This window comes from Sphaerodactylus townsendi, linkage group LG14 (genome assembly GCF_021028975.2).
Source record: "Sphaerodactylus townsendi isolate TG3544 linkage group LG14, MPM_Stown_v2.3, whole genome shotgun sequence".
Classification (NCBI taxonomy): Eukaryota; Metazoa; Chordata; class Lepidosauria; order Squamata; family Sphaerodactylidae; genus Sphaerodactylus; species Sphaerodactylus townsendi.
Window position 1 is genome coordinate 27,393,144 of NC_059438.1, and position 23,310 is coordinate 27,416,453.

Genomic DNA, 23,310 nt, shown 5'->3' on the forward strand with positions numbered 1-23,310 from the left:
CTCTTCTTCAGAGAATCCATTAATGATTTCTGGCTCTTCCTAATTGGGAAAAGAGAAAAAAAAAAGAGAAAAGAAAAAAGCAGGGATTTCCATTAAAAAAACATTTGTGAGCCCTATTACAATGTATGTGTGCAGAGGGAGGGGGGGCAAAGACATACTTCTTCCTTTTTCTTTTCAAGAACCCTCCCCATAGGTAGTCCAGTACAGACAACAGCTGAGGTGTGCCACATTCTGTTCCGACGGGGCAGCCCATTCTCTTCTTTTTCTGTACCCTTTTCTGAAGCCTTCCCTTTACAATGAATTCTACTACTGTCCAGAAAAATGGTCTACAGCGGCTCGATTCCTGAGCAGCTGCCTGCTGTTAGAAGGCCTGCTCATGCTAACCAAAATGTTTGGAGTACACTAAAGTAGATGCTTATAAGAATGGAGACTAGGAGGACATGGAGAAGTCTGTAGTTGGCAGAGAGCAGACAGACAAGTGGCCATCATGGCTTTGATATTTATTTTATTTGTTTATACCATGCTTTTCTCCCCAATAGGGATCCAAAGTGGCTTACGTTGTTCTCTCCTGCATTTTATTCTAACAACAGTCTTGGAAGGTAGGTTAGGCAGAACAAGGTCCTCCAATGAGCTTCCACGCCAGAGTAAGGAGAATGCTGCTATTGTGTTTTTAAGGGATTTTAATGTTCAGTGTTTATAACTTGTATTTTATTGTGCACTGTCTGCTATTGTACACCACCCGGAGCCCTTCGAGGGTTGGGCAGTCTATAAAATCTAATGAAACAAACAAACAAACAAACCTGGGAGCCCCAGAGCCTAACCTGACACTCTAGTAACAACGCCCATTTTTAATTGTCAATTACATTGTGCCAGTATTGTCATACCCTTTGTAGATGGTAGGATTGTCAGTTTCAGGTTGGGAAAATCCTGCAGATTTCAGGGTGGCATTTGGAAAGAGGAGAGACTTCTACAGCATATAATGCCACACACTCTCAAAAAAAACCCACGCCATTTTCTCCTGGGCAGGGGTTTGCAACCCGCGGCTCTCCAGATGTTCATGGACTACAATTCCTATCAGCCCCTGCTGATGGGAATTGTAGTCCATGAACATCTGGAGAGCCGCGAGTTGCAGACCCCTGCTCCAGGGGAACTGATCTCTGTAGATCCAAACTGTATCACCTGGAGGCTGGCAACCGAACCACACTACATGCTCGGAGGCGCTCTTTTCCTTCACCCCTAGAAGTGAGGGCTGGCTGAGGCGGAGGGTGGATGTTGCCTTTTGCTGTCCCCCACCCCACCCTGATAGAAGCCGGTGATCTTTCCCCCATTTCTGCCCTTCTGGCTTCTCTTGGCGTCTTTCCTCCCCAGGGACCCTCTCAGCGCGGCCATTACCATGCTGGGTCAACTGAAACCCGGGGGTCCATTCTGCAGGGGAGGGGCGCCGGGCAACGGCTCAACGGCCTCCCCGAGCCCTTTCGGGCGACTGTTGAGCCCGTTGCCTGGCAACGCGCGGCCTAATGGCGCTGGAGCTGGTGCTGAGCGAGGCCTGGGTCCGGGAGCAGCCGGCCCTTCGCGGCCTCCAGCCAGGTAACCGGCTTGACCGGGGGCGGGGAGCGGAGGCGAGAGAGAAACGAGGGAGGGAGGGAGGTAGAGAAGGACCCTCTGCACACGCTCAGAGACACTCCTCCGGGCTGTGCCCGAGGGACGGACGTGTAAGAGGTTTGGGCGGCCCATCTCGGGCTTGACGGTGCTTTTTAAGCCGCCCGAGTGCATTGCTGCTGCTCCCTCTTGGTTCAAGTTTGAGGAATAGTTTCCAAACCCGGATCTTAGCAGCAATAACCCTTTGCTTGTTCAGAGGCAATGATGGAGAACAGATACCCCTGGGGAGGCTGATCAGAGCTCGCCGACCCCACCTCCAGTTGTCCTTCAGCATATTAAGCAAACAAACAAACATTAGATTATGGCCCATCTAAAGTTCCAGAAATAAAGCTTTATTGTTTGCTGGCGAGAGAAACGGGGCTCCTGCCCACTCAGTATTTCTCTGCCAAAAGCAAGTCTTTTATACACTGAAACAAACCAGCTTTTCCGAATCAGGCTACACATTAGTCCATGCGCATTCCAGTTGTACTGAACATGTCCAGTTCTTGCAAGTTTTGCAGTCTTTTGTTACACATGTCTGCAGACGTGACTGTCCCCGCTCAGCACTTATGGATCCCTTAGCAAGCAAAGATCACCAGCATCAAGAGTTTTCTTTTGTTTCCTCCCTTTTATGACACCTGCAGTTTGCCAAATAAAACACATCCCAGAAATCCAAAGGATCCCTAAAATACAAGGGGGAGGTGGGAAGTGAAGAATGGAGGTTAAAAGTTTGTAAAATTACGCATAAGGTGGAGAAAATGCATAGTGAGAACTTTTTCTCTTCCCACAATTCTACAACTTGGGGTGGGCAATGAAGTTGATGGGCGTTAGAGTTAAGATAGATACAAGGAAATACCTCCTTTACTCCATGAGGAATTAAATTGTAGAATTCACTGCCAGATATAGATGGTTTTAAAAGAGGGTTAGACAGAGGAGAGTGCCATCAGTAGCTACCAGCTATCTACTGAAGATGAACCTCCGTGTTCAGGAGCAGTAAACCTCTGAATACCAGCGTCTTGAATGCACTATTTTGTTGGCCCTCTGCGACAACAGGTTGACTGCTATGTGAAACAGGGTACTGGGTTAGATGGACCACTGGCCTCATTCAGCAGAGTTTCTGAGATCCACATGTGTCACACTCCCCCTCTCCTGATGTAGTTATTTATCTATTACACTATCTAAACCTTGTCCAAATGAAAGTTAATTACATGTGTCTAGCTGAACAATGATATAAAACCCAGAAAACTATATAAAACCCTGAACAACTATATAAAACCCAAAAAACCCACAACATCCTAACTATATAAAAGACTTAAATACCTTTACAAGTCTTCATTTTTTTCCAGAACAGGTGGATTCCCTCTCCCTGCAGGGAACTTATGCAGGCAAAATAATCTCCTTGGGAGATAGTCTGAAATCTTTTAAAAATCTCCAGTCTTTAGATTTGTCAAGAAACCTGCTTGCGAGCTTGGAGGTGAGTTCTGCATTTTCTGTCTTGACTTATATATGCAATCCAAGGTCCGAAAGAACTGGCTTAACAGTTTCCAGCATGGTAAGAAACAGTTAACATTTTATAAGATGGTATGTTTGCACAGAGAAAAAAATCCCTGGTCGATGTTGACTCCTTAAAAGAGTACTTTAAAATGTCAGTGAATTATTGGATCAAGAACTAGATTATGATATTTATTCTTTACCATTGGAAATAGGACTGAAGAAGATCCAGGCAGTGCTGAGTGGGTGAAAGGGAATTAGGAGAGACATGTCTTGGATTTGTTCCTCAAAGCACGATTCCCTTTGAAAACTGCACTGCTTCCTTTTTCTCTGTGCAGGGTCTTGAGTCTTTACAGTCACTGGAGCAACTGAGTTTGTATTATAACCACATTTCATCCTTGTTGGAGGTAGCCCGTCTCCAAACTTTGCCTCGCCTGAGAGAACTGGATCTTCGTCTCAACCCAGTAACCAGGAAGGAGTCTGAATATCGATTGTTCACAGTGCACAGATTACAAGCTCTGGAAAAACTAGGTGAAAGAGCAAAGAAGAATATGAATGGCTGCAGACTTTGTATGGGGTCCTTGTCTTAAAGTGGGTGTTTGCATCTGCCATCCAGTTTAACCAGAAGCTTCCTGTTGGGCCAGATAGTCTTAGGAGTGGCGTTTGCTCTTCTGAGGTCCCTTTGACAACCGATTTTCAACCCTATAATTTCTCATGGAGTGTCATGTATTTAACTCCTCTATGCCAGCTTCCTCTTGAAGTTGGCCACCAATTCACACACTGCACTGGCATGCCCCTGTGACATAACCCTGCTCCCACCCATACAGAGATCTGGAAAAGTAAAAATAAATAGATGTTTTCCATAGGAGTCCTATAAATTCTAGCCCTTAAGAGAGCCTGCTTGGTGTAATGGTTAAGAGCAGTGGACTCTAATCTAGAGAACTGGGTTTGATTCCCCGCTCCTCCACATGAGCAGCAGACTCTTATCTGATGAACTGGATTTGTTTTCCATTCCTACACATGACGCCTGCTGGGTGATCTTGAGCTAGTCACAGTTCGTTCAGAACTCTCTAAGCCTCATCTACCTGTTCTGGGAGGAGGAAGGAAAATGAGTTTGTAAGCTGCCTTGAGACTCCTTAGAGGAGAGAAAGGTGGGTAAGAGCTCTGCAGATGTGGGTTGAAGTCTCCTCCTGCAAACATGCACCCTTTTGACAGGGAGACATTTGGAGAAGGACGCATGGACAGTCACTTGTCAGAGAAAACCTATATAGAAAACCCAGACAAGGGTTTGGGTCTTGCAGAGGGAAGATTACTCTGATCAGCAAGGAAGATGCAAACACTAAGATGGCAGCAAAAGAAGACAAAACAGTGTATTCATAAAAGACAGTAACTCCCAGGGGTGAACACCTGCCTTTCCAGTTTGCAGAGAGTGTGAATGATACCTTTCCCTGCAGCACTTTCAAATGGTGAATTGGTTTATCATTTCCTTTAGATGACAGAACTGTCAGGGAGAATGAAAGAAAAGCTGCCCACCTGCATTTCAGCCTTAAGAACAAAGAAAATTTGCCTCACAAAGAAAAATCAAAGTAAGAATGTTGTTAGGCCTACCTTTTGTTTCTGTTTTTGCGGATTGTGCTTGGTGTATACCCTCTGTTGCAAGCAATGCAAAACATGCAAGATTTCTGTAGTTTTGCTGACCCCTGAAACTTATATGGCAGCATAGATCTGGCCATTGTGCTTTATAGAAAGTTCCCTTTAACCACCAACATGTCCCTTCTGCAAGTGGAAAATTCCTAGTTTCCTGGGTTTAGCTGACCGTTTGATGCTGCAGAAAGAAACCTGTTTTATTCCTCTGGCTACATGTGGCTAAAATAGTACATTCAGCTATAATTCATTGAATGTAAAGAAGTACTGAGTGAGCCGGTAGTAAAAGATGATGTGTACGCAGCATGCATGCAAATTGTCTGTGATAAATCTACTAGGCTTGAGCTGGGGGAACACGTCATTGGGTTCTTTCTTGTCAAAAGCAATATGATGTAATGTGAGGTGAGACATATATAACATCACAGTGATGTCCTGCCTGCATCTGTCCAAGAGCCGCCTTGTCTTTGCTATGGTTATTTGTCTCCTGGATGGCTCTGCTAGTCAACTCTTGACAAAGAAGGACAGTTGATCTAAGCACAGTAGGGATATGTTGTTGAATAGAGGGATACATGCAGTGATCCAAGATTGAAGCAGGGTCCTGCTCCCTTGCTAAGACCTTGGATCCCCAGCTGGATGCTCCTTTGCTCCCTTTTTCGTGCAAAGCCCCACATCTTTAGAATTCCCATCATCAAACCCCCCTTCCAGATTGTGTGTGTATATATGTGCACCACTTTGCCCAACTCGAGGCCAAAAAGATTGTGCACAGAGTCAACATTTTCATCACGCTTTCCACTACAACCCCAAGATCTCTTTCCCTTCCAGTCTCAGCCAGTTCAGACCTCATCAACATATATTTTAAATTAGGATTTTTAAAACTTCAACGGGCACCAACTTGGGCTTTGTAACACTATTGCCCACTCACCCAGTTTAGAGAGATCGTTGTGTAGCTCTTCGTAACCCGCTTTGGTCTTGGAAAAAATTGTCATCATCTGCAGACTTGGCAACTGCACTGCGACTCTAATTGCCCCCAATTCCAAATCATTAATAAATTAAGTAGTGCCAGTCCAAATACTATTATTGATGTTCACTGCTCTCTCCCTTCCGTTGGGAGAACCGTCTATGCCCTGCTTCCTGTCATTTTACCGAAGTTTAATCCATAAATGGACATATCCCATGGCTTATATCGTCTCCTATATGAATGCTCTGTTTGGGATTTCTGTAGTGCTTGGATGAGCTGTTGTGGGCTTTACTGAACTCTAAGGTGCTACTGGACTAAGATCTTGAACTTTTTACAGCTGAAGATGTATATTTGAATAAAGAAAGAGTGCCCAGCCCCCTTAGCTACTCTAATCTAATGGTGTCCTGTTATAAATCTTTTTTTTGTCTTGGTGGTCTAGAGAACATACGGTGAGGAGTCCAGTACTAGACCAAGAGATGTTTGCAGTGTCCAACTTGGATAAAGAAAGCGTTCGAACACTTATTGGTAAGAAGTAAGGTAATTAACTATGATCTAGAGGAGAGCTTTTGCGCAATCATAGTTGAAACCAACGATTTTGGTTCTTTCTCATGTCACACAACTTGTGACTTGCTTATGGAAACCAATAGAGATGTTTCTGGAACATGAACAATTTGAACATCCTATCAGATCCCATAGGCTTTCCCATGCCCAATTTTGGACAGGTGCCTTCAGGAAGAACTGGACTGATCTTCCATTAGTGTTCTTGACCAATAACCACTTACAGTTTAGGAATTCATGCTTTTCTTATTAAGACTATGTCATCCATTAGGAGCAAATTGGGTTTTGTGCAGATATTTTTTCAGTATCTGTATCAATTTATCAATCTATCGATAGGTTATTTAAATTTTCTGTTTTAAATCTAAAGATCTAAAGATATGCAGAAGCGGGCAATAGAAGTGATACAGCAGGACAAGAAGCGGGAAGTAGTCAGCACCAGGGAGGAGAGCAACGGGGGAGCATGCAAAGCAGCACAAGAGAGTGGGGGGAGGGGGTAAGACTAGGCGAACTGACTGTGGGCAGAGGGAAGAGGTCTAGGGCAAAGCTGTGTCCACTGGCAAATCTGTCCAGCACTGGCTGCAAAGCAAAATTAAAATTGTGCTATAAGTGGATTTGTTCACTGTAGAGAGAGTGGGAAGTGAAAGCGGGACTGCATTACCCCATATGTCCCAGCTCGATCTACTGGAGATCCCTGGCCCCTCAATGACGCGGCTGGCCTCCACTCGGGCCAGGGCCTTTATGGCCCTGGCGCCGACCTGGTGGAACACTCTACCACCAGCTGTCCGGGCCCTGCGGGACCTTGGAGAGTTCTGCAGGGCCTGCAAAACCGAGTTGTTCCACTGGGCCTTTGGAGAGACCAGCCGCTGACGGTGCCTCTGCCCCCCGCCTCTGCCCCCCCCCTCTGCTTATATTATTCCCTTCTGGGGAGGGTTGTATACGGGTTTTTGGGACATTGTTTTAAAACGTAATTGTTTTAACTTGTATGTACGGTTTTTATATATTATATTTTATATTGTTCACCGCCCTGAGCCCTTTGGGGATAGGGCAGTATATCAAATCATCTTCTTCTTCTTCTTCTTCTTCTTCTTCTTCTTCTTCTTCTTCTTCTTCTTCTTCATCATCTTCATCATCATCATCATCATCATCATCATCATCATCATCATCATCATCATCATCATCATAATGGAAATACTTCCATATAAGAAATCTTGCCACTGCAGACATTTGCCTCTGCCATGCAGCAAACACCTTGAGCATTATCAGCCCATTGTGGAAGCAGCCTGATTAAGTTTCCTTCAAATTTCTTTTAAAACTGGGCAATCAGAAGTTGTAATTCTTTCTCCTTTGAATACAGAATCAGATCTAAGCCAGTCATCTCATTACCATGTGCCATATCATGATGGAAAGGCCTCTGTGAGAGTTTCAGCTCCTTCCATAATGCAAACCAGCAAGCAAACCAAAGAACACAAGCCACATAGGCTCCAAGCACAGGTATCAGTAAACAAGCTAGAAAAATGTTGATAGAGGGCTTTATTCCATCGACAAGACCTTGGAGCCATTTTTGGTGATATCCTTTTTTAACTCCAGCAATAGAAGGTTTCCAGTGCAACCTGGAGCAGAGTTACACCTGTTTAAATCAGTTCAGAGCCAGTATAGAATAGTGGTTAGAGCAGAGGCGTAGCCAACAGGGGGATGCGTGTTGCACTGGACACGCGTCTTGGGGGGGCGCAAAAATTTCACTTTTGCCAGTTTTTCTGGTGTCATATACCAATGAAACATTGTTTTGTAACAGTTCTCTTTCAGATTGGAACTTAAGGTATATTTAAGCCCCTTTGACCCCATATTTTCCCATTGTTCAAATTGGATACCCAAAGTCAGTAGCCATTTTATAACACATTCTTTCCCTTGTTCTTTTTCTGTTGCACTGTCAACAGTAGTTTATACATCTTAGCAATAACAGGTTCACTGTACATAATTCCACTTCAAATTCTGTCAGTATTATCAAAGCCATGCAATTTTTGTCAGACGGCCAGAATTACATACATGAAGGGTGGGCTTGCGTGGCCACCCCATGACATGCATGAACGTCAGTATATAAATATTTTAAATAAATTTAATAAAAATATAATGTCCATTGAACAGATGAATATCTAGCTAATGGACCTAAGCAATGTGACAGATGGGCAAGCACATCTAGATCTCCCTCATGCACAGCACTCTCATATTTCTCAGTTCAATTCAGTTTAACCTTTAATGGCATATACTCTCATATTTCTATTTCCATCATAGTTCAGCGCACATTTGGAGGTGTTTTAGTTTTTATTTATTTTGATACTATAATGGTATCTCGCCCTTCCAGTAGACTTCAGCTGAACATTAAAACAGTAGAACTACTTCTGTATATATCGGATGGAAACAATTCAGTAAATTAGCCTTTCATCGTAATTTAACCCTGACTTGGCTAGCTGAGGCTAACCCTGTCGTGTCAGAACTTGGAAGCTAAGCAGAGTCTGCCCTGATTACCAGGGTCACCTTGCGGAGGCAAAATCTGGCAACCCACCTCTGAACATCTCTTACCATGGGTCATCCTAATTCAATTGTGGCTTGATGGCCAACCCCCCCCCCCCCATTATTTAATAATAACAGAATTTCGGAAATTGCCAGTATCAAAGTATCAGCTACTTGTAGATTCAGTTAGGGGAAACTCTTCATACTTAAGAGAATATCAGCGCTGAACATGTGATAGAACTTTTCCAGCCTAGAAATGCACAGACTGAAAGACTGGACCATTCTTTCCAGAAGAGTTTAGAATAAAGCACTCTCAGTTTCCCCCATACATCAGAAACCGCTCCTAATATGATAATCTCTGAGAGCAGAACCCAGCATTAGAAGAAAGTATTGTGAAGAGCAGCCTCTCCCTCGGTTTTTCCCTCTCCCACCACAAGTAAAAATGCACAGCACACTGTTAGTGGTGCTTTGAGTTTCTTACCCCTGCAAGTGACAACCAATGAAACTGAACTGGAAGGGGGAAACTTGAAGCTTGATTATGTCCTGTTATGTAGTTTTACTCACTAATTACTGCAGGAAAGTGTGTGTATATGTTTGTGTGCCATCAAGTTGCAGCTGACTTACGGCACCTCCCTCGGGATTTCAAGACAAGAAACTTCAGAGGTGGTTTACCATTGCCTGCCTCCATGTGGGCTGAGATAGTTCTGAGAGAACTGTGACTAACCCACGGTCACCCAGAAGGAGTGGAGAATCGAACCCAGGTCTCCAAATTAGATTCCGCTGCTCTTAACCCCTACACAACACTGGCTGGTTTTCTATGGGGAAGGTTGTGTGTCATTTATGTGAGCTGCTACCTGGGATGCACAACCTTGCCTTGAATCTGATTCAGCTTTGGGGATGTGCAGTATCCAGATAATCATGATAAAATAATGCTATGACAAACTATGAATATTTAAATTTGGATCCTTTGAAAGTAAATCAAACCATGCGAAACTGCAGTCCTTTTTCAAATGCTAAAAGTCTAATATTTTCTAGGTAGATGATGCAAAGGGAAGACATTTTCAGAGTCCGAATCCCTTGGACAGTGGTGAGTGTTTCATTTAGACTCGTCCAATTATGTACATCCTGAATACTAGGAATTAGTCCCTAAGATCCTAATGCTGATATGTTTGATATCTAAGGCTTAATTCTCACAAACAGCAAATGAGGTGTCTGGACTGTACCATTTTCAGATTCATTTAACTGAATGCGCCTTCATACAAGAAGTATCCCTATGTACAGAAAACTAAATGTAAAGGAAAAAAATGTTTCTCCCTGATGAACCATTTTTCAGTGTATAGAAATCTGTTTTGAGAGCAGACTTTTTCAGAAACCTGAACTAACATAGACCACTTACACACAGGTGTTTGCCTGGCTTCGGTGGTTTGAGAAAAAACAATTTCCTGCTTCCCCTCCCGGTATTATGGTTCCATGCATCTCATGGGTTTTCCCTGCTGTTTCTATTTATTTTTATTTTTATTTATTTTTCAAACTTATATACCGCCCAACCCCCAAAGGGCTCTGGGTGGTGGACAACATGACATTCAGATACAAATAAACATAAAATCGAATATCAATTAGTCACTAATAACATAGTTAAAATGATCTTTCCCAAATCTGATTCGCTGTGATGCTTTGGAAAAGAAGGCAGTGAAATGTGGTTGGTGCACATGTGGGTGAGAATGTCCAAATCATCCATGTCCCACACACGTCAGTGCCATTTTTCCTGTGGGGTGGCCATTGGAGGGCTTTTTAAAAAAAAGATTGGCATCACCACTGGAGGGCTTTTTTTAAAAGGTTGGCAATTGACGTATTGTTTTGTGTTACAATGTTCTTACAATGTCTGTTACTTCCTCTGAATTCTGAACTATTGAAAACAGTCAATCTTTTCAGGGCAGAATGATGCCTTTCTGTGCAACAGAATTGAGATGAAATCTGAGATCCTTATAGATTGTTGTTACAATCTAAAAAAGCATATTATTATAACAGTTATATAATATTATACTGCTTTGCCCAGAGCAAGTTTTTTAAGTCTAAAAAAATCATATTGGTGTAGGGCGGGGATGGCTGCTGTGAGGAACAATGTGTGTGTTTTTTTGCTGTTGAGTCACACCTGGCTTATGGTGATCCCACAGGGTTTTTAAGGCAAGAGAGGTTCAGAGGTGGTTTCTCATTGCCTGCCTCCACATGGGATGAGAGAGTTCTGAGAGAACTGTGACTGGGCCAAAGTCACCCAGCCGGCTTCATGTGGAGGACTGAGGAATTGAACCCGGTCCTTCAGAGTAGAGTCCACCATGCTTAACCAAATGCAGGGAAACCTGCCCTGTGGATGTCTTGTTTCTGCTATACCGTATCCGGAGCTGGAGCAACAGCAAGAAGACCACATAGTCCCACCCCTGATCATATTCAACTGTAGCTGAGGCGTATGCCTTGGTGCCTCACCTGCTATTTATAAGAATGATGCCTCCATCTAAGAATAAGGGTCACAGTAAAATCCAGGAAGCGCATGCAAATTGGTAAAGGTTGACCACTTGAACAGCTGTTTCTTCTCATTGAATGTTTCTAGCGCTGCGCCAATTGCACTGGCTCCCAGTGAAACACCGGATCACCTTCAAGATGTGGGTTTTGACCTTTAAGGCCCTTCTCAGCCTGGGGCCCTCGTACCTTAGGGACCGTCTCTTTCCTTATGTCCCTACGCGCTCTCTGTGATCTGCAGAGGCAAATTTACTGGTGGTCCCCGGCCCCTCAATGATATGACTGGCCTCCACCTGGGCCATCAGAACCCTGTGGGACCTTGGACAGTTCCTCAGGGCCTGTAGAATGGAGTTGTTCCACTGGGCTTTTGGGGAGGCTGGTCGCTGATGTGCCGCCCCCCCTATATACCATCACACCTGATTGCCATTATTGTTGTGCCCATTCCCCTCCCTGGGGGATAAAAGGTCTCCCTCTGAGTAGCCATCTGCTATTGAGTTACTCGTTACTTGTTCTTGTTGTGTTAAAATATTCCTAGTTTTAATTATTATATTGTAACTATATGTTTTAATGGTATTTTATTTGTTGTACACCACTCAGAGCCCTTCGGGGGTGGGCGGAATAGTAAGTCTCACAAATAAATACATAAAATAAATATTTCTCTTTAGGTTTTGTTTCACCCTAACTATATCTTGATGCCAAATGTTATCAGTTTTAAGTGGTTTCCTGTTGCCGCCGTTGTGGTATTAGTCACATTGCCACTAATCAGCCAGTTCTGTGGCCGCACATGATACCCTCTCAGCTTATTCTTCAGGTCATCAAACAAACATCAGTCACACTTTGTGTAAATGCAGCCTGAGTATCAGCAGATTATCAGTTTTTTTCCCAGAAAAGAACCATCTTGTGATAGAAACAAGAGTGAGGCATTTAATGAATTAATGTAGTTTAATGTCATTTGTTCTCAAATGCAATGAATGAGTTTGTGATGCGTAGCACTGCTAAAGCTGCAAGGGTAGATCTGGTCATCCCCTTAGACAGGAGACCCCTATGAGACAGGACGTATGCTTTGAACAATGTTTTAAAATGTATGTCTTCTCTCTGGTTGTCGTTTGCAGAGCATAAGCCCCTTTCGTCATCCCCTCAAGCCCGATCTTCCTTGTGCTCCCCAGTAAGAAGCAGAGCTCGGTCTGGTAAGAGAGCCTGTCACGTGTCCTTTTCCGAAGGAGAAAAAGAGACAGGACGGAAGTTTGACATGTTGGACATTGGCCGGGATGCTTCTCCAACCAGGAGACAACCTTTGAATGATGCAAGGAAGCCTAACTCCCATGGGGTAGCCAGAGACCTCAGGCTTGATAGCTATGAGTGTTCATGCCTTGCATCTTGTACTGCTCGTAAGGAGTTTCTTAAGAGACTTGCAGATGACAGGAAAGCAGCAGCCGATGTCCATAATTATATCTCCAAGGTTGCTAAGGAAGCCCTGGCCGCTACCCGTTCCTCATGTGGTGATTTCCTGGGACAGTACTTGGAAATGGACTCCGATCCGGAAAGTTCTTCAAAACACAGTTCAGGTGAAAAAAGCTTTCGACCCTTCTCTATTTTTAAATTTTTTGACATCCAGCCCTATGAAGAGTTGTAGTCACAAGTTTGCCGTCAGGTTGGTTCAGGATGCAAAGGAAGGGGGAGGGGGGAAAAACTTGACCCCAACTGAATCAGTGTTACTCTAAAGGTCTAGCTAACTACAATACAAAATTATCCAAAATACATTTAATTAGTATATACATTATACAGAATAGAAATGGCTAGTTGAAAACTTGGGTTCTGGAAACGGGATCCCAACATATATTTCACAAATAATCTCACAAATAAAAACCAAATGTTATTACAATTGATGAATATACCAAAGACAAGCAAATCTATACTCATATCAGCGCTTATGGCCTTTCTTGGAGGACAAGAAAGTGACCATCATCAACATATGAATACCTGGTGACAGCAGCGTCATTGAAAAAGAACATGAGAAGCTCACTGAATACCATGATTTGAAAATCGAGCTTCAGCGACTATGGCACAAACCAGCTGAGGTCATCTCAGTGATAATTGGCACCCTGGCCGCCATTCCGAAAACACTTGGACAGCACTTGAAACATCTTCAAATTGACAAAATCGACATCTGTCAGATGTCAGAAGGCAGCCCTGCTGGGACCATACCAATATATTGCAACATCCTAGGCCTCTGGGTGAGGCTCGAATTGTATTGAAAGGACAACAACAAGCTAAATAACTGGCAGCTGTGATATTAAACAAAATTAAATAATAATAGGCAACTGTGATATTAAACAAAATTTAATAATAATAATAATAATAATAATAATAATAATAATAATAATAATAATAATAATAATAATAATAATAATAATAATAATAATAATAATAATATGAAACAAACGGTGGAAGAAGAGAAACATGCACTGGCAGATTATGTGAAAAACAGTGAAGAACCAACATTGATGGAAGTCAACAGCAGAAAACTGCTCAAAGTGCAAAAGACAAAGAGTGAATACCGTAAAAAAAAAAATTTCATTAACTGCAAAAGCAGAAGAGAAAAAACTGGCAAAAAGAGTAGGCTCTCCATGGACAGTCTCCTGAGAAAAAATTGAGGACAAAATTCGACAAGGAAAAAAACCTGGTTGTGGAAGCTCACAAATGGAACTTCCTTTGAAAAGGAGATCTGAGGAGCTTGGATTCTTGCAAGCCCAAGAACAAGCACCATTCAACAAACGCTTCATCAAAGCCAGAATTGAAAAAAGTCAACCATACAGATCCTAAGTGCAGAGACTCTGCAAGCGAAGCAGACGAAACAGTAGATCACATACTTAGCTGCTGCAAGAAGATCGCACAGCTGGACTACAAGCAGGGGAATAATACTGTTGCTCAGATGGTTTACTGGCACTTGTGCCACAACTACCATCTGCCTGTGACAAAGAACTGGTGGAATCACAAACTCTGAAAAAGGTCACTGAAAATGAACACGTAAAACTACTCTGGGACTTCCTAATTCAGGACTGACAAAGTTTTGGGAAAACACAATACTCCTGGACCCTCACCGAATTTCTGTGGAAAAAAGAAAGTGTGGATAGTTGATGCTTGCAATTCTCTGGTGACAGCAGGATTGATGAGGAAGCAACTGGAAAAAACTTACACGATAATCGAGGGATTTAAGGGATTGAACTACAAAGACTCTGGCAACAAACTAGTAAAGCAGTGGTCCCAGTGGGTGATTGGCTAATGACTGGGTGCAGTGCCTAAAGATCTTGAACGGCACTTAAAAAACACAATTGGCGCTTCTTTGACAAAATCACCATATGTCAGCTGCAAAAGGCCAACCCTACTCGGCTCTTTGCATGCATTATTTCGTCAATACATCACACAGTCCTAGATGCTTGGAAGCGTCCTGACGCAGATGTAGATGTAATACAAAATCCAGCATATTGATCTTGCTTGCTGTGTGTAACTGTTTTGTATCAATAATAATAATAATAATAATAATAATAATAATAATAATAATAATAATAATAATAATAATCAAAGTTAAATGGAGGAAATACAATAAAGGCAATTAATACTTGGGCGGTGCCTGTAGTACGCTACACTGCTGGCATAATTAACTGGACACAAGCCGAATTCACATCCTGACAGAAAAAATATGAAAATTATGACCATCAATCGAGCACTGCATCCAAGAAGTGATGTTGACAGATTCCCTACCTGGCAAGGTCAGAAGGAGGGAAGAGGACTGCTCCAGGTCTAGTCAAGCAATCAGTAGAGGAAGAGAAAAAGAGGCCTGGAAAGAATACATCCTAAGAAAAAAAGTCATGAGCCAGCATTGAAAGAAGTCCACAAGGCTGAGATGTTGAAAGCCAAAGAACTCAGCTAGGAGTATATAGAGTCCAACAGTTTAAAACACGAAGCGAGGAGCAGTGGAGCTAAACAAGCCACCCATGGGCAAAGTACTTTAAGAACATTGGAAGGAAGGTTGACAGCAGTGCTAAACATGGGAGTGGCTCAGAAGGGGAACTCTAAAGAAGGAAACTGAAGGTCTGATTTGCCACGCTCCAGGAGCAAGCATTACTGACAAATGCAATAAAGACATCGAATCGAAAAAGTCCCATTAACGACCCAAAGTGCCGCCCCTCTGCAAAGAGAGGTGATGAAAACCGCGGAGCACATCATCATCTGCTGCTGTAAGAAAATAGCCCAAACTGACTATCCTCTTTAACGCCAATACAATAGGCTAGCAGCAATGGAAAGCACTGGAACCTTTTGCAAAAGCACGGCCTGCCCTGCAGCAAGACCTGGTACGAAAGCAATAGCCAGAGAAGTCCACAGAAAATGAAGAAGCAAAAATACTCTGGACTTTGCGAATACAGATTAGACAGACACCCGGTACACAACACCCTGCGGTGACATAACTATGATAGAGAAGGAAACATGTTTGATCATAGATGTTGGCTGTGCCAGTTGACAGCAGGGTAGAGGACAAAGAGCTGGAAAAGATCACAAAATACAAGGACCTACAAATTGAAGTTGAACGATTGTGGCAAAAAAGAACAACAGTAATCCCACTAGTAGTCGGTGCTCTAGGAGGAATCCCAAGAAATCCTTTGAAACATCTGAGCTTCCAAACTTGACAGGAACATCAGTCCACATGCAGAAAGCAAGCAGCACTTCTAGGAACTGCACATTATTCCCACGAAATAACTCCTATCCTAGGTCCTTGGGAAGGACTCGATATTCAGAGATGAATTCCAGACACTTGTGCTGTGTTGTTATATGTATAACAATAATAATAATAATAATAATAATAATAATAATAATAATAATAATAATAATAATAATAATAATTTTTAAAAAATTCAGGCGCAGAGACAGGAGGATGCTCTTGAAGAAACCCGCCCCCCAAAAACCATTACAAGGAGACCAGAACCAGTGCTTGCAACCAGTTTGAATGTGGTAGTCAATTCACATGGGGCAAACTGGCCAGGAATTTTCTTTCCCTCTCCTAGTTAGGGCATGGCAAAATGTCTTCCTGACTTGTTGCAACATAAGGGGAGATGGCAGTTCCCTTGTCTTGGCTGAACATACTCCTCAGAAGCTGCCCTCAAGGGGTAATTGAGAACTTGCTACATGTCAGAGTAGTGAGAAGGCTGTGTTTTGCCCCACCAAGATTGTGGGGAAAGTTCATTTCAGCTGCCTTTTGAATCATCCAAATAATAAGCACTGGCTTTCAGGAAAACTTTTAAATGCTCAGCAAGTGAATGAGCTTCTTGTAAATGTCCAAATCGCAATGACCATCCATGCATAAAATAAATTAAGCACTCTTGAGGTACAACAACAGCCATCTGTGGAGGGATGCTTCAGGAAAGTTTGCCTTGGTTGCTTTTAGTATGTAAGAAAGAGCCAGAATTAAGTCTGAGTTGCCTGTTCCGTCCTCACTTCCTTTAATGTCTTGTCACACTTGTTATTTGATTTCGATGCAAATAACACAGAGATTCATGAGGAAGTCACAGGGTTGGGTGAAAGAGTAAGCATCTCCTTCCTTCCCCACCAGAAATCCTCCTGTGCTTCCCCCGCCCCCGCAATGAGCAGCATTGCAACTGAGTTACATGTAGTGTATAGTCTGAGAATTCCAAAATTCCTCTAGTCTGAAGTTAGTACTGGCTGAATGCCACAATATGGCAGAGTATTGTACTGCAAATGATTCAATAATAGATGGCGTATTTGCTTTCCCACCAGCTTCTGCTGTCTTGTCCTTGTCTCCTTAATATTTTTCTCCTGGAAAGTCTATGGCAGGGGTGTCCAACTCTGGTCCTCCAGATGTTCATGGACTACGATTCCCATCAGCCCCAGGAGGGCCAGAGTTGGACACCTCTGGTCTCAGGTTTGAAGACAAAAGCACATTTCTCTAGCAATATCACTCTTGGTGTCAACAGCTGATTAATCTGCTTGTCTTGTGAAGGACATAAAGTTTGTTCTCATGGTTTCTTCGTTGCGTTCTTTCTCTACATAACACCCAGAACTAAGCCAGGAATTGCAAATGCCTCATGCAAAGGGTAAACTTTTGTTTCTTTTGTCCCCTTACCCAAGATGCAAAGCTGAACAGTTACTTTCTTCCAGTATCCAACCCTACCTCTGCAAACTTTGGGAACATCCACTCAAAATGCAGACCTTTATCAGATGAGATACCACCTGAGGATTCACAGCCCGCTTCTGCACCTGCACCGATCTCTGTGGCCAGGAAACAGCAAGAACTTCCAGTCAGCCGCTCTCTCAGCCCTTTGAGAGTGGGGTGCAGACAAAGCAGGAGCCCCACGCGTGGCTTTAAAGAGGCAAATAAGGAGGCAAGTGCTTTGTTCTGTTCCGTGGACCAATTGGTGGAAGATGGAACGTGCCTTATTGGCTCTTCCACAGGATGAAAGGTCACTGGGACTTGCCTGTTGTGACAGCAGCTACTAATGCTACTCAGCAGCAATTGGGCTTCTACATGGCAAGTTCTGATCCTCAGAGTGGCCATCCCTCTACCCAGTGCCACTAGAAGGGGGTGGTGGTGGTTATCTTTTTACAGGTTTTTAAACTGGTAATTGCTGTGCCGATATATACTATTTAACCACAGCATATTATATGTCAGGCACCAATTTAAAAAACTACAAACATTCATGATGCTTGTTGTTTTCTGTTATTCATTTTAGTGAGGTATTTTCAAAGATCTGGCAAGTGTTTGCCTTTGCTTTCTCTCTCTCTCTCTCTCTCTCTCTCTCTCTCTCTCTCTCTCTCTCTCTCTGCTTTTCTCTCTCTCTCCAAGAGCCAGTGCTGTATGGTGGTAAAGAGCAGGTGCACTCTAATCTGGAGAACCGGGTTTGATTCCCCACTCTGCCACTTGGTGAACCAGATTAGATTAGCTTGTGCACTCCAACATATGCCAGCTGGGTGACCTTGGGCTAGGCACAGTCCTTGGGAGCTCTCTCAGCCCCACCCACCTCACAGGGTGTTTGTTGTGGGGGAAGAAGGGAAAGGAGATTGTAAGCCCCTTTGAGTCTCCTTGCAGGAGAGAAAGGGGGGATATAAATCCAAACTCCTGTTCTCTTTTCTGTAGCATCCACGCAACGAGCAGAAGAGCAGCCATATCTGGACAGAAAGTCCCCTTGGTACTGAGAAAAGTTCTCCTGTCATTGATGTCCTGCGGCAACTCTTGGAACTTGTGGATCGCTACTGGAGTGGTTCTGGCTCCCTTCTCTTCAATAAGGATTTTCTCGGTAGGTGATTTGCCTAGAACTCCCGCTACCTTTGGGAGGCAGGGACAAACATCTCGGCTTGCCTTTGCCATCCTGTTGTGGAATGACTGGCCTGCTGTGCTTGCTGGCTTTTCTGCACACCTTCATTTCTGACGGGCTTCACCAGGCCTTTCCCTTGGAAGAAAACTCTGAGGACATGGAACGTGCCTTTTCCTTGCCCAGGCCCCAAATCCACTGGCTGTGGGAGAAGAGTTTCCAGGGTCAAAAGGGGTTTCCTCAGCAAGACTGAGCACGGGCACTTGCTATCGTTATGTCCCAGATACCAGATCCTGTTTGTATTTCTGTTTTCCCATAGCTCCAGCCCGTGACTTGCTGACGTATCTGATGGCTGCTGCATCTACACAACAGGACGTTTCCTCTGCTGCCCTACTCACACCAAGTTCAAACTCTGTAAGCATCAATTACAGCATTCCTAACGACCAGCCAAAGTGTTCTCAGAACTTTCCAGGGGTAGACAAGCCTATGGTGTACTTTAATCTCTGATAACACAGAAGCAACATCTGTCATCTGTCGTTTACATTTTTATCCCACCCTTGTTCCAAGGAGCTCAGCGTAACCTGCAGGCATCTTCCTTTGTCCATTTTGTTCTCATGATGACCCTTGAGGTGGTTTAAACTGAGCCAGAGAAGCCCTGTTCACATGTTACAGTGGACACATGTGCAGCCTGCATGCACACCTGTTGAAAGAAAGGTGTTTTCATGTACAAATGAAACAGGAACCAGTCCTTGGATAAGGGTGGGGTTTGAATTGCACATTCAGCTGTAGAATGTACCAACAAGAACATTTCTTAATTACATGTAGAAATAAAAATCAAGTATAGACTGTACATGAACTACTCATAGATTTACTGTAACTTGGACAGAGTTTGAGTGACTGGCCCAAAATCGCCCAGTAAACTAGATTGAGGGCCAGCGTGGTGTAGTGGTTAACAGCTGGGGACTTGAATCTAGAGAACCGAGTTCAGTTCCCCCACTCTTCAGCATGAAGCTTCTGGGTGATCCTGGGTCAGTCACAGTTCTCTCAGAACAGCCCACGGAGAGTCAGGTAATAGCAAACTATCGCCGAATGTCTTCTTGCCTTGAAAACCTCAAGGGGGTGGGTGTCACCATAAGTCATACACACAAGCTGGATTACTACAGAGTTATAATCTTATAGCTGTCCATTGCCATGATTTGCTAGTTCCCAACTTGCTTGCTTGCTTTTCTTTTTTAAACAAAGGGTCTAACCCTTTTTGTTGCGGAGATGTAGTAGTTTCCTTGTTTGAAAAGCCTTGCAGAGGGAGAGATGGCTGCTGGGAATGGGAACTATGGCAAGGAAATTACAAAGAAAACTGCAGTGTGGTTAGATGCTCCATTGTCACTGCTGATGCCCTTTGCATTTCCAACAGCAGCCAGAGCTACACAGAGAACTGTTGCCAAATTGGGTTGATGAGCTGAAGAACAGAGCTGTGGTTTCACCGGCTGTCACTGATTCATGCTTAGATCTGTCATCTCCTTAAAATTCTTTCAATAGAAACCCCTCAGGGGAGGGCAAGTTGAAGCAGGATTTGGGCACCAGAAGAGCCCTTTATTCTTCTGACCCCCCCCCCCTGCTGATTTTGCTAAGGCCCCTCCCTAAGCAATTTGACTCAACAGGAAAAACATATAGATAACACAAGATTGGAGTGGTTCTGGCTCCCTTCTCTTCAATAAGGATTTTCTTGGTAGGTGGTTGGCCTAGAACTCCCACTAATCTTTGGGAGACGGGGACAAACATCTGTACTTGCCTTTGCCCGTGAGCTTGTGCCAGCCTGCTGTGGAATGTCTTGCCCGCTGTGCTTGTTGGCATTTCTGCACAAATTTCTTTCTGATGGGCTCCACCAGGCCTTTCCCTAGGAAGAAAACTCTGAGGGCTTGGAACATGTGGATAACCCAAGAAATTGAGCATCAGGTATCTAATTGTACTGGGTGATCCCAATGCACAGAGGGTGCAGTTTCCCCTCCCCCTGCAAATCCTGTTTTCTGAATTGCAAGCTTCACTGCCCTTTTTTGCCCTTCCTAAGTCAGTTTCAGATAGCTCAAGGTCGACTCAACCTTCCATTCTTCTGAGGTTGGCAAAAGGATTACCCGGCTTGCTGGGGGTAAAGTGTAGACAACTGGGAAAGGCCATGGCAAACCACCCCATATACATAGGCTGCTGTGTAAATGTTGTGATGTGGCTTCATGCCATGGGTTAGTAATGACTTGGTGCTTACATAGGGGACTACCCTTTTAATTTGCCAAGGGGAGGCCCTTTCTGTCACAATCACTTCTATGAACAGCCTAGTCGCGCTCTAACTCTCCTGGTGCTTTTCTCTCCCCAGCAGAAGCCAGAGGAGAGCCAGGCAGCATCCTTCAAAGAACTGAGCGGGGAAGCAAGTGCAGCTTTGAATTATGATCCCCAGGGCAAACATTCTTTCTCTTATGGTAAGTCTCAGCAGAGGAATCAGGCACTAGAGAAGGGGAGGAAAGAAATACTTTAAACAACAAAGGTTTGAACTGCCAACTGCAGTTTGCAGGTTTATGAACATTGTTCAGATTCATCTTCCTTCACTAATTCATCAACAGTTAGGAATGGAACATACCCGCTGAGTGGAGTATTCATTCCTTTCACTGGATCTTGTTTTCATCACTCCCATCTATATCCTGGGAAACTGGGTCTTCTGGACATTCTCGGTAAAAAAAAGTGCAGAAGGCCCTTGCCCTTCTGCAATTGTAGCTTTGGTGGCCTGTGTTATTTGTTAGTCTTGAAGGTGTCACCCAACTCTTGGTTGTTTTAATAGCTGTAAGTAATCAGTAGTAGGATTCAGCCAGTTCGCACCACTTCAGCAGAACCGGTTGTTAAAATGGGCTTGTAAACAACCAGTTGTTAAATCATTTGAATCCCACCACCGGAACCGGTTGTTAAATTATTTGAATCCCACCACTGGCTGTAATATTGTTTTCTGTGGGTCACTTGGATTTGTGCCTTTTGCCCATGTTTGATCACAGAAGCTCTAGCTTCGCTTATCCATTGATCTTTCCTTGTAGATGAGCTGCTAAGTAGGAACGAACAGCTGAGTGCCCATGTGGAGATCTTAACTTCGGAATTAAACCAGCTTAAAAATCAACAGGATACCATCAGTCTACTGCGGGAGAGTCAAAAGTAAGTTCAGACTGCCTGTTTCACATGCTCAGATCATGCCGTACTCACATAAGACCTTCTGCTCACACAAGACCTTAGTGCCAGCTCAGCATACAGCCCCCCTATCCCTGTTCACAGATCAAGTCCTGGTTCAGGCATCTCCATAAAGTAGGGTGTTGTGGATTTTCCAGGTTGTATGGCCGTTTTCCAGTAGCATTCTCTCCTGACGTTTAGTCTGCATCTGTGGCTGGCATCTTCAGAGGATCAGATGCAGGTGAAACATCAGGAGATAAACGCTACTGGAACATGGCCATACAACCCAGAAAACCCACAACACCCTAGTGATTCCGGCTGTGAAAGCCTTTGACAATACATCTTCATAAAGTGTTTTGCATGGCTGGAGCCTTACAGATATGGGCATGCTGCAGCAGAGATCAACACTCCTTGGTTTATTTTATTTTTAAAAGATAATTCAAACCAAGAAAGAGATTAACATCAAATACAAGCATAGGTTTCTAGTAATTCCCCCAACTTGGGGAACTCCATCTACAGTTGTTGGCTCATACAAAACTTTATTATTGTATGTAATATTTTACTGTTGTAGTTAATACTATTTTAATCACTAACACCCAAAGAAGGAAGAGACTACTCAAGCCTACAAAACTTAAAATGGCCAGCAAGCTGCGTAAAGTCTAGTTCTTCTGTGTCAGTTTCTTTGCTTTAGGTTCAGGCTCCTTCAGTCAAAAGTGGCATCATTTAACCCTCTTCTGCCCATCTTGCCCAGGTCTCTGGTTTCCACAAACAGCTTTCTTCTCCAGCAACTGAACAGAGAACAGGGCCCTTCCTCAGCCAAAGGAGCTCTTTCGGAGAAGACCGCCTCTTCTGCCAAGGTACCTGTCTATGAGAGAACATCACACCACATTCCTTCCTTCTCTACCTTTGGCTCCAGTCAACTGTGCAGTTCCCAGCAGCTCAGCAGCTGCCCTCTCTGACAGAGAACACGGAAGTACCTTCCTGTGCTGAATACCTCATGAATTATGCTTCATTTCACATAAGTATAGCATGAAATGATGTGTCTGCAGTTTGCGGCTTTTATTGATGTGGTGTCTTTGACCTGGTTTTAATCTTAGCAGAGAGAGAGCTAAGCTGCTGCTCTGAGGGCACAAGAAGATGTTCAAACTTGGTTTGTTCCCAACACATTAAGGAAAGAAGAGAGACTGCCTCGTCCACCAGAACCGGTCTCAATTTTCCAGTATTCTAAATTCAGGCCACATTTCCATATTTATTTTTGTGTTTGTTCTCTGCAGTCCAAAGGTCTAAGTTAGTATATCCCAAGACTCTGTACTGGAATCAGATTGGCAACTAGCCTGGGCATTTTAGTACTGGTCTTCCTCTCCCTTCTCCCCTTTGTATACAAGGCTGGCAAAAACAGCAGGAAGACCAAAGCTCCCTTCTCTCCAAGATAGGAAAGGCAGCAGCAGTGAGAAGGAAGAGCCTTCCCTAGCCAAAGAG

The 23,310-nt window shown here is 43.7% G+C and overlaps 1 protein-coding gene across 1 annotated transcript; it reads left to right on the forward strand.

Annotated features, from left to right (window-relative positions):
* Window positions 1-1,517: 1,517 nt before the first annotated feature.
* LRRC36 (leucine rich repeat containing 36) lies at window positions 1,518-23,310 on the forward strand. The gene is made up of 14 exons (XM_048515338.1): window positions 1,518-1,587; window positions 2,985-3,112; window positions 3,468-3,660; window positions 4,622-4,715; window positions 6,171-6,256; window positions 7,644-7,780; window positions 9,833-9,884; window positions 12,424-12,876; window positions 17,453-17,706; window positions 18,459-18,618; window positions 18,953-19,047; window positions 20,999-21,101; window positions 21,705-21,819; window positions 22,583-23,310. The coding sequence occupies exons 1-14, from the start codon at window positions 1,518-1,520 to the stop codon at window positions 22,788-22,790; spliced, it is 2,148 nt and encodes a 715-aa protein (XP_048371295.1). The 3' UTR covers window positions 22,791-23,310.